Source organism: Puma concolor, chromosome C1, assembly GCF_028749965.1.
Source record: "Puma concolor isolate L17-30 chromosome C1, mPumCon1.1.hap2, whole genome shotgun sequence".
Taxonomy (NCBI): Eukaryota; Metazoa; Chordata; class Mammalia; order Carnivora; family Felidae; genus Puma; species Puma concolor.
In genome coordinates, this window is record NC_141674.1 from 1,720,332 (window position 1) to 1,733,667 (window position 13,336).

At 62.4% G+C, this 13,336-nt stretch overlaps 1 protein-coding gene across 5 annotated transcripts in view; it reads left to right on the forward strand.

Annotated features, from left to right (window-relative positions):
* The window catches only part of PRDM16 (PR/SET domain 16), a 312,652-nt gene that overhangs the window by 93,651 nt on the left and 205,665 nt on the right, over window positions 1-13,336 (forward strand). For all 5 annotated transcript variants that reach the window (XM_086715463.1, XM_086715467.1, XM_086715465.1 and 2 more), the window contains exon 2: window positions 6,118-6,467. In XM_086715463.1, the coding sequence (XP_086571589.1) occupies window positions 6,118-6,467 (350 nt within the window). The remainder of the gene's footprint in view (window positions 1-6,117; window positions 6,468-13,336) is intronic.

A 13,336-nucleotide genomic window follows, 5' to 3' on the forward strand; every position in this document is an offset into this window, starting at 1 on the left:
TCTGATGGGGCGGCCATGGATCTCTGGGTTCGGAGGCGGAGTGCCCCCGGCCCAGAGCCGCTGCGGTGCCCCGCGGGGGCCAAGAGCCCTCACTGCACCTTGTCCGACTGGGGAGGATGTCTGTCACAATGTTCAGCCCCAGGTGTGTCCCCAAGAGCTTTGGGGAGCCGGCCGGGCCCGGGCCTGGAGCATCGTTGTCACCTGCTCAGGGACAGGTGGGTCCGGAGGACAGGAGGGGCCGCCCAGGCCAGGCTGCTGGGGGTCCTCTGAGGACGAACATGGGAGGTGTCTTTGAGCTTTGAGCTTTGAGGGCTGAGGCCAGCAACAGGGCCTCTTGGGGCTTGGTTCTGTGGGGTGACAGGGACGGTTTCCTCCGTGGGCTCTGTGGGCCCCACGAGGCGGCTGCAGCCGGCAGGCCGGACCCCGGGGCATCCAGGAAGCAGGTGCGCCACCCCCCCCCCCTCAGGGCCAGGCCGTGGTCAGCCTGCGTGTCCCCACTGGGCAGGGCTGTCCACCCCCAGGTCTGTGGGGCCGGGGTCCGCACACCGAGGTCCTGTCCTGAGCAGCTCAGCTCCTGGGGGCCGTGGCAACTCCTCCCCTCCTCTCCCCATGGTCCTTTCTCCCCCCCAGTTCCAGACATTGGTGCCCCCTCGAGAGTCATCATCAAATCAGCTGAGGACACTTTGGTTTTGACCGCAGACCCCGAGGTGATCGGCCCTCGCTGGGCGGGGTCCACAGATCTAGCTGCCGGTCCCCTGAGGCTGGGCCCGCCCCAGACCAGTGGGGATGGTGTTTACAGATGTTTCCCCATCTGTAAAGCGGGCAGCTCAGCAGCGAGAAGGTGGTGCCCGTGAGGGGGCTGCGCCCCTCCTCCCACCGCGTATGGGGCCGACGAGGGTGGCCTTCGGGGCACTGACCTCTCCATGCCCTGCCTGTGTTCCTGCATCCGTGCTGCCGGGTGTGGGCCTTTGTCGGGACAGCCGCTGGCCTCCCCACTCCCCCGGGGCCCCTCCTGAGATGCAACAGAATTTCGGGGTTCAAGGAGTCCAGCGGGGAGCTTCCCAGGAAAGCTTCAGACTTGGGGTGAATCCAATGACCGCCTCGAGGCCCCACGCACCACCCGGTCCGCCACCCCCCGGGGGCCTCCTGAAGGTGGGGTCCACGTTCCCGACCCGAACTACAGTGGCAACAGCACACGGGGTTTCTAAGAATTAGTATTTTCAGATCACCGTGGCATCTTGTGGCGACGCCCAGTCTTCTGACGAACGCATGATGTTGGGTCCGTCTTAACTCGGGGAAACAGGCTCACAGACGTCCCGTCGGGCTGCGGGCTCCCACCGGACCTGCCCCTGAGAACCTGTCGGGGGCACCAGGGCAGGAGGCTGCCAGACCCGAAGGGGAGAAGGGGCGGAGTTCAGGGGTCACAGGGCCAGGCGCTGGGCGCCTCGCCGGCCTCCCTGTCCCAGCCCTGCCCCAACGTCGGCACCAAGTGTAACCCAGACGGTGTACCCAGGTACCGGCGGACCGGCACAACCTTTTGTGCCGACGGGCAGGTGGGACGCGGCGGGAACTCGGGGGGCGAGGTCCACACCTCCCGGCTCCCGCCTGCGTCACGGGGACCCTCCCTGGCGGTTTCGCTCACGGGCTGCCCGCCGGTCCGTCCATGTGTGCCCTCGTGAGAGAGGGGTCCCCTGGCATTTCGCGAGTTTACTGGGGACACAGCTGTCACCCTCAGAGGCTGGTTTTGTTGTTTTAAAGCATCACCTCCCTGCCCCCCCCCCCGCACCCGGCGCCAAAGCATCTGTGACAGGAGAGAACAGTTAAATGTGCTCTCGCGTAAACCGCCAGAGCCGAGGGAAGGACCCGGGATGTGCACGCAGGTGGGACACAGAACGGCCGTTTTCTGGAGGAGGGGCTCTTTTAACAGAGATTTTAATTGAAATAATGTGCGTTCACACACAGCTGTAAGAATACACACACAGAAGGGGCACCTGGGGGCTCCATCGGTTGAGCGTCGGGCTTCGGCTGAGGTCACGATCTCACGGTCCGTGAGTTCGAGCCCCACGTCAGGCTCTGTGCCGACAGCTCAGAGCCCGGAGCCTGCTTCAGATTCTGTGTCTCCCTCTCTCTCTGCCCCTCCCCTGCTCACGCTCTGTCTCTCTCTCTCAAAAATAAACATTAACAATTTTTTTAAAAAAGAGTAAACACACAGAAATGCCGGGTACCCTTTGCCCTGTGACCCCCCAGGGGTACCTCTGTAGCACGACACCTACAGGGACGTGATGTAGGATGCAGACACAGCACACCTCCCCAGGTGCAGGGTCTGACCCGGGCCCCCCCCAGCGTTTAGCTCTAACCCCGGGGAGGTCCGCGGATGCAGCACCACAGCCAGGATACAGGCCCACGGCCTCCCCAGCCCCTAAGGACGCCTCGCCTGGTCCTCTGCTGACCCTCGGCCGCCCTCTCCCGCCGTGAGCGCCCATTTTTAGCGGGCCCTGGGGCCACCCCCAGTGTGAAGTCCGCCCCTCTCCAGGAGCCCGTCTTCCTCCTCCTCGACCCCACAGTTTCCAGGAGCAAAAGCATACAAGTGGCAGAAGCAGCCCTCCTCCCTCGTGGGCCTCCCTGCGCCGAAGGAGCCCGCGTGGCGGCGGGGTGGGCCTGCAGGGGTGCGGGGACGCGGGGAGGGAGCCCCAGGGAGGTGGTGTGAGCACGCATCCCCATGGGCTGGCGCGGCCACCTCAGGTGTCCAGAGGCAGAAACCTCTGGGACAAAGAAACCGTGTTCCGGAGGGCAGCGAGCCCGGTGAGGGAGAGCTGGTCCTGGATGGCGGGCGGGCAGGGTTCCCCATAGTCCCTCACGGGGCCCGCTGGCAGTGGGCAGTGTCATCGTTCCCCAGAGGACAACGATGTCGCAGGCCAGCATCAGGATGTCCTTCGGGACCACCGTGGGGGCCACCCGAGTACCATGCCTCAGCCTTGAAGGACAGAGGGCAAGGTGGCCCCGGTACCTCAGTCCCCCAGCCACAGGCAGAGGCTCCCACCTGGGGCACAGAGGCTCCCACGGGGTAGGGGGGTGCTGAGGACCTGGTGACTCCCAGCCGGTGTGGTCCAGACCTGGGGAGCGGCTAGGTTTCACTTCTCTGACCCGTTTGATGAGACCGAATGTCCGTCGTGCGTGCATAGAGCAGCACGTGACTGGCCTCCAAACGGGGTTTCGGCATGAAGTTCATTCACCAAGAGCTCAGTGACCCGGCTGGGACCCTGGCCTGGTGCAGGTGCCCGGGGGGCCAAGGCTCAGGATGACTCCGCTGGCTCACTGGCTCCAGGCTCCTGCCCCTCCCCTCCCTTCCCCTCCCCTCCCCGCTTTTATTATTTGGGTACGTCTCCCAAAAGAATTTTTAGGAGTGATGGACTCTGTCGTGAACCCTTAGCCTGAAATTACCGCAAAACCCAAATAAAGGACCTTGGCTCTCCCGACAAGTAAACAACACACATTGCACAGCCTATATTTCCAAAGTCATAAAAAGCTCATGTTCTTGGCTCTACATGCTGACTTTCGAGAGAGGGCTGGCTGGAATGTGCTGGCCGTCCTGCGGGCCTAGGTGGCAGAGGCCGGGGGCGAAACACCGCCCCGTCCCTGGAAATGCCCACCCTGCCCAGGGCAGAGGGCTGAGGAAGGATGCTCTTTTGGTCCAGCCTCTCCTGGTGCTGGTTTGCTCGGGGACCCTGGGGAGCTGGGCAGTTGGTGCTGGTCCTCCCGGAAGGCTCGCTCTCTCTCTCAGCTTGCTGCTTTCTCCAGGGCCTGGGGCTGTTTGTTGCCCCTCATTTTCTCCGAATGTCTCCTGTGCGCTGATGAGGTCCCCTCACCCCACCTGTGAAAGGAGAGCTCTCTCTCTCTCTCTCCCCCCCAACAGCGGGGGCCGCGGCTCGGAGACCTGGCTTCTCCTGGAAGCTTCAGGCAATCACTTAACCCCTGTGCTCGCCGGGGGGTGGGAGGCCAGCCATGTGCTGCCTGCCTTTAATCAGCAGGAAACACCACCTTTCTCTCCTAAACTGTTTGCTCGGCCAGTAAATTAAACATGCCTTTAAAGCCCTGATTTTCCTCCAGTAGGTGAGGAGTTTTGGGAAGTAGAATTCAAACAGGAAAAAATAAAAAAAATTTAAAAAATTAAAAAAACCAACGCCGAACGAGAGCCCTGAGCTGAATATGCACAGGATGGGGACCCCTCCCCACTTTCTGCGCTGGCAAAGCCGCGGCACCCCGAGGCTGGGGAAGCGCGCAGGGGTGCGGGGGGGGGCGGGCTCCCAACCTGGTTTTGTTTGTGAGCCCCGCGCAGTTACCAGTCCCAGATAATGAGGCGGCTTGTTAATTACCCCCCCTTGTAATTTACCTTTCTGTGGGGCGCAGTCGCACGAAGGTTTATGGGGGTGTTCTTTCAAACCTAACGACCTGGATCTTCCCGGTGGAGGAGCGGTAGCTGCGGGTCTGTTGAGTTTTTGAAAGGAGCCTACGAGTCGATCAGAACAACCATTGGCCACTTAAAAGGGAATAATTACTTCTGTGAATGCTGCTAAATTAAATAAGTATTAGCCCCATGATTTTTTTTTTTTTTTTTTTTTTTTGTCTTATCAAGACTTTGGTTTCTTGTGAAAGAAAACATTTTCTTACTTCTCGGGCGGATCTGTTTGCAACCAGTGTGAGGACCCTGAGGTCCCCGTCCCCGTCCCTGTCCCCCCCACCCCCACCCCTCAGGAGACTCTTGCTCCAGCAGCCACGGGGAGGCGGGGGGCTGGGGCAGGGAGGGGCGTCGAGACGGAAGCAGCCAGGTCGGAGGTCAGCGGCGCCCTCACCCCTCCAGCTCTCCTCTGGCTCCCCATGCCGCGCGGCATGAGCACAAATCCCCCTCCTGAGTGTGAACGGTCCCTTTGGCACATTCACAAAGGTGTGCGACCACCTCCTCCCTCTCGGTCCAAGATGTTTTCTTCCCCCAGAGGAGCCCCCGTGCCCATTATTCAGCCCCTCCTGGCCCTCCTCCCTCCCGGCCCCCAGCAACCACTATTATGAGCTCTGTCTCTATGGATTTGCCTTTTCCAGATGCTTCCACAAGCGGATCGTGTGGGTCGCACCCTGTGTGCTCTGTGCCTGGCCCCCTTGGCCGAGCAGCACGTCTGCTGGGTGGGGGGTCAGCCTCTGTTCCTCTTGTGTCTGAGTAATATTCCGCTGCGTGGATGGACAGTCCGTTTGTCTGTCTGAGGACGGACACGGGGTGTTTTGTGCCCTTGGGGACTCCGCATAAGCTGCCGTGGCCACCCAGCTGTCTGGGTCCCCCTTTCCCGTTCTATGAGCAGAGCCGCTGTCCTGGCTGACCCCACTCCTCCCTTGGCCCGCTTCTCACCGTCTCTTCCGTGCTTCAGGCCTGCTGTCTGTCCAGGTGGCAAAATCTTGGCCCCAACCCTCTCTTAGGGTGGACCCCCAGAGAGGCCTGCACCAGACAGGTGGACCCCGTGACCTGCAGCCCCGAGACCTGCAGCAAACCTCTGTCTTAACTTGGCCCCAAGGTCACCAGGCTCTCAGGAGCCCCATCCCCAGGGCCCCCGGCCCCACCAAGGTGCTGCCCAGGTGTCGGGGCAAATCTCATATAATCCAAATCCCAAGAACCCTAGACATGTCTCCGACCCCTAATTTCCAAGGCTACACGGCAACCAGAACGGTCCGGAAGGAATCGTTCACTCCCGGCCCTGAGTAGGGTGCCCCCTGTGACGGCTTTCCCCACTGCTCCCAAACTCGTGGAGCGTGGGCAGCTCCTTGCCTCACTTTCCCAAAGCAGAAGGGGCAGACGCGTCCTCTGGTGGCGGCGTGGGGCCGCGGGGAGACGCACACCTCTGCTGTGCCGTGCGGTTCCGAACCCCGGTTCCCAAAGGAGCCCCGCAGAGCCGCGTCCCCGGAGGGAGGGCCGCTTTGTGCCGGGCGGGGCAGAGCGGACGCGTCCCGGGCAGGGGGTGGCGGCGGCGTCTCGGAGCCCGCGGCCCCCATCCTGTCCTGTGTCCCGGGGGCCCCCTGAGGGTCCCGCACGGGGAGGGTGTGCCACACAGCCTGACGCTGCATTGTCTCCTTCAGGTGACGGCGACATTGTAAATAACATGCACGAGCCTGACCCAGACCTGCTGGCTGGCGAGAGCGCGGAGTACGAGACCGAGGACAGCGTCGTGTCCCCCACCCCCATGGGGCCGCCGTCCCCCTTCCCCACCAGCGAGGACTTCACCCCCAAGGAGGGCTCGCCGTACGAGGCCCCCGTCTACATTCCTGAGGACATTCCCATCCCGCCAGACTTTGAGCTCCGAGAGTCCTCTATCCCAGGGGCCGGCCTGGGGGTCTGGGCCAAGAAGAGGATGGAAATCGGGGAGAGGTTTGGCCCGTACATGGTGGCACCGCGGGCCACGTTGAAGGAGGCCGACTTTGGATGGGAGGTGAGCATTCCCGTGTGAGCGTGATTGATCACGGCCATTTATCTTGTGTTCCATCTATTTATAAAGCCGGGCTGAGCAGCGCTGCCCGAGGCGGGAGGCTCGGCCGGAGAGAGCGCTCGAATGTCACATTTCCCAGGCTTATTTGGTCCTGCAGCTCGCATGACGCGAGTCCGCAAACATCAGCGGTCCTCGTGGGCGCCTGTCAGCCCCCGTGCCTGCTCTCTTCCCGGAAATGTGTCTTTAATGAGCTCATGTCTTAAAACACCCCCATGCTCCCCGTCTGGACCTGAGGTGCTAAGGCCGTGGTCTCTGTAGAGCCGTGCAGATTAATGGAGTGTCCCAGAACAGGAGTCTCCACTCTGGGGAACGCTCCTGCACTGTGTGCCTGGTGGCCGTGCTGCCCCCAGAGGACCCTGCACCTCACCCCAAGCCCCCGCCCGCCGTGGCCTGCTCAGCCGGGGTCCCCACCTCTCGGGCAGCGTGGGGCACGCGTCTCATCCGGCCAGGGGAGGGGCGTGTGCGGATTCGCTCTCCCTCACCATCTGGGCCCGGCTTGGTGGTTCCGGAGCCCGCGTGCGGTCGGGAGAGGGGAGACCGTTAGGTGAGGGGTGCCGATGACCCCCAGAACATCCCTCCCCCTGCAAGTATCTTAGGCCAGGAGGGACGCCGGGCCCCAGCTTGGGGGTCTCTCAAGATGGTCTTCATGGGGACCATGAGCCCCACAAAAGCGTTCTCTGCACCGGCCCCAGCCGATCTGCTTCACGACAGCCGACGCGCAGTGGTATTTTCCGCAGAGACCCTGCCTGGGTGGAAAATGCAGACGTAAACCCAGACCCTTCCACGGTGTTTGCTGGAGGTCAGCTCTTGGAAGGGGCGAACAGTCCAGGGAGGGAAGAGAGGCCTGCCTGGGGGAGACCAGGGGAGCGAGGGCCAGGGGAGGCCGTACTCCCCACCTCTCAGGGCCTCTGGGAAAAGTCCCCAGCTCAGGCCGTGTCTGCTCTCGCTCCGGAGGCTTTATGGTTTCTAAACATTGCCCCCTGTGCCGACATTTCTCCCGGAGACGTGGGATGCCCAGGTGTGTGCCCTGCTCCCCAGTCCTCGAGCCCAGGCGCCCAGCGCTGAGGACCTTCCGCAGCATCTCCAGGACGCTGGGTGTGCTGGTGCCCGTGGTGGTACCGGGGGAGGGGGGGGGTCTCCGGCGGAAGTGGGGTCTCCACTCTGCACACTGCACACTGGGGTCTCCCTTTCTGCACACTGGCAGCCCGACCGCCCAGCAGGAGGCATGTGGGGTGTGGATGCCGGGCACGTGGAGCACCGGCTGAGAGTCCCGAGCTCCGTGCGGGGCTTTGAGGGTTCAGACGAGCAGCGGGCTGATCAGAGGGATGAAGGAATGGGGGAGGCCGAACCCCCGGAGTGGGAGCCTGTCCGTCCCCTGGTGACGGGTGTGTGCTCCTCAAGGTCGGGGTCACCTTCAGAGCAGACCAGGGCCTGGGAGCAGGGTGGGGCGGGTAGCGAAGGGGTTTGAAATCAGAGTCGTTCTGTGGGCGCGTTGCTCTGGGGTGGCCCCTCGGGGGGCCAAGGAGAGCCTTTTCCCAGCCACGTGACAGGTAAGTGGCTTTGGCTGCAAGGTGGCCTTTTGCAGACCCTGCCTGTCCTGTCCTTCCCACCTGGCTTCCCCAGAGAGGAATTTAAGGCTGTTTTTCTGACACACTCAGAAGGATCTGGACTGTTGAATGAGCAGGTTGCTTTGAGAGGGCAGGGGTTCACGCGACAGGTGGGGCTCTGGACGACCTTGAGGCAACCTTGCTCTTGTCTGTGCTGATGCTTGTTTCTGTTTGCTCTTTCCCTAAAGAAACGGCCCCTATCGCTTCTGCTCGCTCGGTGCCAGGCCTGGTACCTGCTGTCACTGTGATCTGCCCGGCGCCTGTTGACTTTTCGATAGTGCTTATTCTCCGCGTACGTGAGGGAACGTTCTCCCTCCCCGGCACGCCTCCCGTTTTCACAGCGGGCTTTGTTCCGTGCTCGTGACCTGACAGCTGCCTTTCATGCCAGCACTTAGGACTGTGTGCACAGCCCAATGTCCTCAAGCAGCTTTCCAGACGCACCCCGGCATTATCTCGGCCGACCTCGTTTTCCCCGTGAGCTCGGGCGCCGCTCACCTGCGTCTGGGATCTGTCTTGGGGCTGGTGGCCTTCCGTCACACGGGGTCCCAGCCGTGTTTGTGTTGTGCCTTGCGACTGAGGACCGATGGCCGACTTGGGCGGGCAGCTTCCGTCTCCCCCAAGGAGACAGAGGAGGAGGCAGGCACCCTGAAAACTCGGGGAAAACCCACTCTTCCCTGAAATACGTAAGGTCCGGGTGGTTCTTTCTAGCTCCACGGACCTCCGTTTGGGGCTTTGGGACCGGAAAATTGATGTAACTAAGCCGCCCTTGCTGGATTCCCCACTGTCACCTGCAGATTATTGCCCTTTTGGGTGACCCTGTACCCTCCTCTGGCAGGCCGGCCGGCCCAGGTGCCCCATCTCAGTTAGGCCCCGTCCTTGCCTGGGCAAACAGGGCCCCAGCCCGGGTCCTTCTGTGGCTCTGGACAGGAGAGGGGGCTCCGGGGAGCTCTGAGCCATGAATGCTAAAAGGCACTCTGACCTCGAAGACGCCCTCCGCGGGCCTTCTGGTCACAGCCAGGAGGGTCCCAGGCCCGTCCCAGCGACAACACCCCAGTGCGCGCATCATCCTGCGGCGGCCCGAGTTTTAGACGCATAACTGTTGGCTCTCGCGCCGGTATTTAAGTGTTACGGATCAGCGTGCTTTGATTTCGCTGCAATTTACACAGGACTCATTTCCTGAGGAGAACCAGTGATGACGGGTTAGCTAAGATGACAGAGGAGATCCAGGGAAGACGGGGCACGGTCTGCGCCCCAGGGCAGGCGGGAGGGAGAAGCCAGAGGGACCCCGGACACTGGCCAGGCGTCCGCTGGAGGACTGGTTTGAAATCAAGGTCAAATAGGATATTCGTACCGTCATTTTGGGGCACCATGGCAACAATGTTCTTTCTACTCTGAGAACAACATTCTTCTTCCGGACCATTCCTTGGAAGTCAGACCAAACGGTCCTGTTTTCTTTTCTCTTTTCCTGATGGACGCGGTGCCTGGCCACCGCGTGGTTTCTGGTGATGTGACCCTTCTGGCAAGAGCGCGTCTCCTGCCCACTGGGGCGCCATGGGTGACCTACGACCTTCAGGCTCCAGGTCACGGGGGCAGTAACGGGCATGCGTGTGGAGGTCCCTCCGACTGCCCCCTGGACCTCCCGTCCCACACGCTCATCGGACAGTCAGTGACCCTGGACCCCCCTCCTCCTTGGTGGTTTGGGACACGGCAGGGAGTGACCCCCGCGTCAGGAGTGTCCCCTGCACCCCAGCCCTGTGTCCAGATGGGAGTGTGGGGTGCGTGGCAACGGCCCCCAGGATCCGTCTCAGAGGGCGGTGGTCTGTCCCCCTGCCTGGGAAGGGGCCCAAACCCCCCGCCCCCTCCGCCCAGACGCAGCCTGCTGGCTAATGCAGCCACCACTCACTCTGCCCAGAATAAATCACCCCGTGATTGCATTTGATTGCCCTGGGGTCTGAAAAAACAATGATTTTGATCATTTGTTGAGTAAATCATGACATTTATCATCGTGGGGCTTATTTTGCTAATTAAGAGCTGGCTGCGAGTGACAGCCGGAGGCAGTGGGCTCCTGGGGGTGCCACCTGCCCCCGGGCAGGGCCTGTGGCCGGTGGTGGGGGGGGGCACCGTGCCGGCCCCTGGGGGTGGGGGGGCAGGGACCGTCTTCACCCCGACACTGCCCACGTTTGGCTCGTCGCCTCCTTGAGAGCCCGTCGTCTCCCCTGGAAAGCCAGCTGAGGGCAGCGTCCCCAGTGCCCGGAGCGTTGCCTGGCCCGTAACGGGCGCTTTAACATCAGCTGTTGAATAAGTGTGCCTGCCTCCCTGTAAGAGGCTGGGGGGAACTGTTAACGTGATTTGATGGGGCTTCGTTTATCTGAAGAATTCACTCCAATGGGTTACCTCACCCCTTGGCTTTACTTTCTGAACATTCACGTACGTGCTCATTTGTTCAGTCAACAAACAGGCCGTGTCTGGGCCGGGGCCACATGGGAAGCTCTGGGGTCACGGGGGAAAACGGCCCCGAGGCCGCAGGCTGCTCTGATGCTCCAACGCCTCGATCACAAAGCACCCAGGCCCACTCCCCCACGGATCCCCGGGGGCCTGCTGGCAGGCTCTGCCGAGGGCCAGGACCCCCCTGCCCCCTGTAGACCCTGGGGTGCCAGGACATACCCAGAGAGGCCAGGCTGAGGGTGGGGTGGGGCGGGGGGGTGGGTTGTGCAGGCAAAAGCTACCACGCGGCCCTGCGCTCTCAGATGCTGAGAGATTGCCGTGCATTTAAGATCACATTATGATCCGGAACACACAGCCCTGGAGAAGGGCCCAGGGTGCAATGGAAGCTGACTCCCTGGGTGTCCGTGCTTGTACACCTACGTGTATTTTTAGAAAAGCAATGATTTCTTTTCCAAGGTAGCTGCCGAGCATCCTTAAAACGACAGGAAATTCGGAGGTCTCAATTTGGACTGAAGTGGAGGCTGGCGATGAGGCCCAGTGGGCGTCCCGCTGGCTCCCCGGGCACTGGGCTGCCTCCCGCGTGGCCGAGCAGCCTCTCCCGCCTCCGGATGGAAGTCTCCGGGGGGCTTTCGGAGGTGCGGTGACACACGCGTGGAAGCGCAGCGCCGACGACTAGCTTCTCCAGGGACCGGGGAGGCTTTCCCGGCCCCCAACCCGAGGCCTCCTTCTCCTCCTCGGATCCAGGGTCTCTAGAGGGAACCTCTTTTCCTTCTTCCCCACCACTCATCCTTCACCTCAAACACCTGTGCCTCTCTCCTCCACATCCAGAAGGGAACCCAGACTCGCCCCGGTGTGGTCATGTGAGTGTATACATGCACGCACGCGAGCGCACACACGGACACGTGTGCACACGCACACGCACGCACACCTTTGGTTTTTGCTGAAAACCCTAGACTGGGCGCCCCGCCTCCAAGGGCAGGAGGTGTCCCGTCCACCCTGTCTAGGTTTGGCAGCTCTGGGCAGCTGGCTCCGCGAGTGCGCGTTGGGGCAACTGAGGGGACGCTTCTCACGTGATCTCTGGCCCGGTTTCTGAGTTAGCAGGCTCCAGATTAATTCCCGGGCTCTGGGCGTCGGAGGAAGCCCTAAGCCGCCAACCCTCCCCTCTAGAACTGTGTTTCTCTCAACGAGCGCACCCCTCGATTCAGAGCTTCAGGGTCCCACGTGCACGTACTGAGTGGGTGGTCTCTTATCACAAGGGACTTGGCTGGGGGCCAGGGGGCAAGGAGATGGAGTTTCGGGGCTCCCCTTCTCCACGGTCACTGCCACAACAGTTTGCCGCTGCTGCGGGACCTGGACCAGGCCCCCCCACCCCGCCCCCACTGGGGGCCGGGTCAGGAGCTGGGGCCAGCTCTGCCGTAGGTCTGAGCCCAGGCAGGAGGGTGCCCTCTCATAACCAAGGACCCACCTCCCTCTGGAGACAGAGCTCCCCAGGCTCTCGGGAACCTGCTTCCGTTCTTTCTAGTCCTTACCACACAGTTGACCAAACAAGAACGAGGGTCGACCCAGAGCCGGGCCCGTGTAGTCGCCACATTACCGTCAAGCCCCTCGAGGCGTCTGATGTCTCCGGAAGAGTAAGCTGCCTTCCCCAGCACCCTGCCCCCTGTATTGACCCCTCGGGCCGTGGGTTCCTATCCTGCCCCAAAGGCAGCCGGCACACCCCACAGCCAGGCTCGGTCATCCCCCAGGATTCGGGGAGGAAGGGTTTGTCCTTCAGCAGAAGCACCAACAGTGGCCGGAGGCCGGTTCGGACCCGTGGGTGTTTCATTTTGCCGGCAGCCTCTGCAGAAGCAGAGCTCGTGCAGCCGGGGTCACCTGGTCAGCAGGCAGGGTGCTCCTCTGCCCAGGAGCTGCCAATAGCCGAGGGACCCCAGGCCCTTCAGGCCCAGCCAGCCGGGGAGGCCCTTCGGCCCCAGGATGGCGGGAGAAGAAAGCTGGACTTGCGAGTTCCCGCGGGTGCTCCAGGTGATTTGAGAAGTGAGAGCCCCCAGCCCAGGGACACCAGGCTCTGCTCCAAGGACACCAGGCCCACACACACAGCCGTGCACACGCGTCCCCCGGGCAGGGCTCACACATGAGCCTCCTCCGAGCGTCTCCCCCACCCTGGAGCAGACACAGGCTGGGGTGGCTCTCAGACCGTGTGACTTGTAATGCCGACAGTGGCACAAGAGCAGTGGCCGTGTGGGCGCCGGGAGAGGGTGGCCCCCCTGAGTCGCGGAGGCTCCCTGTGCGGCTTCCCGCTGGTCTGACAGCCTCGCGGGTTAAGTATTCGAACATGGCATTCTCAGCCCCAGAGCGTGGCTGTCCTCTCTCTCTGCGCACTGGGGACCGGCGGGCAGCATCCTACCCCCGGGACCCAGGAGTCTCAGATCCTCTCTGCTTCTCCCTCCCCTGCCTGGCACGGACTCCCCCTGGCGCTTTCCCCCCTCCGTCTAGGGCGGTCTGGAGTTTTATTTTAGGCTGAGAAACGTTGCATGGGCTCCCCCCCCCCCCCCCCCGCTGCCCTGACGCCCAGTGATTTTCTGAATCCGTTTAGGAGGCTGACCGTACGTTCTGGGAGTCTTAGATGGGTGACTCAGTGCACATTCACACCCTTGGAAACAACACCTGGACGGTGGCGTATTGGGGCCGACCAATGGGACTCTGGACTTGAGGGGCTGCATCCTGTGGGAACGGGGCCCGGGCTGGGCTCGCTGTGCACGC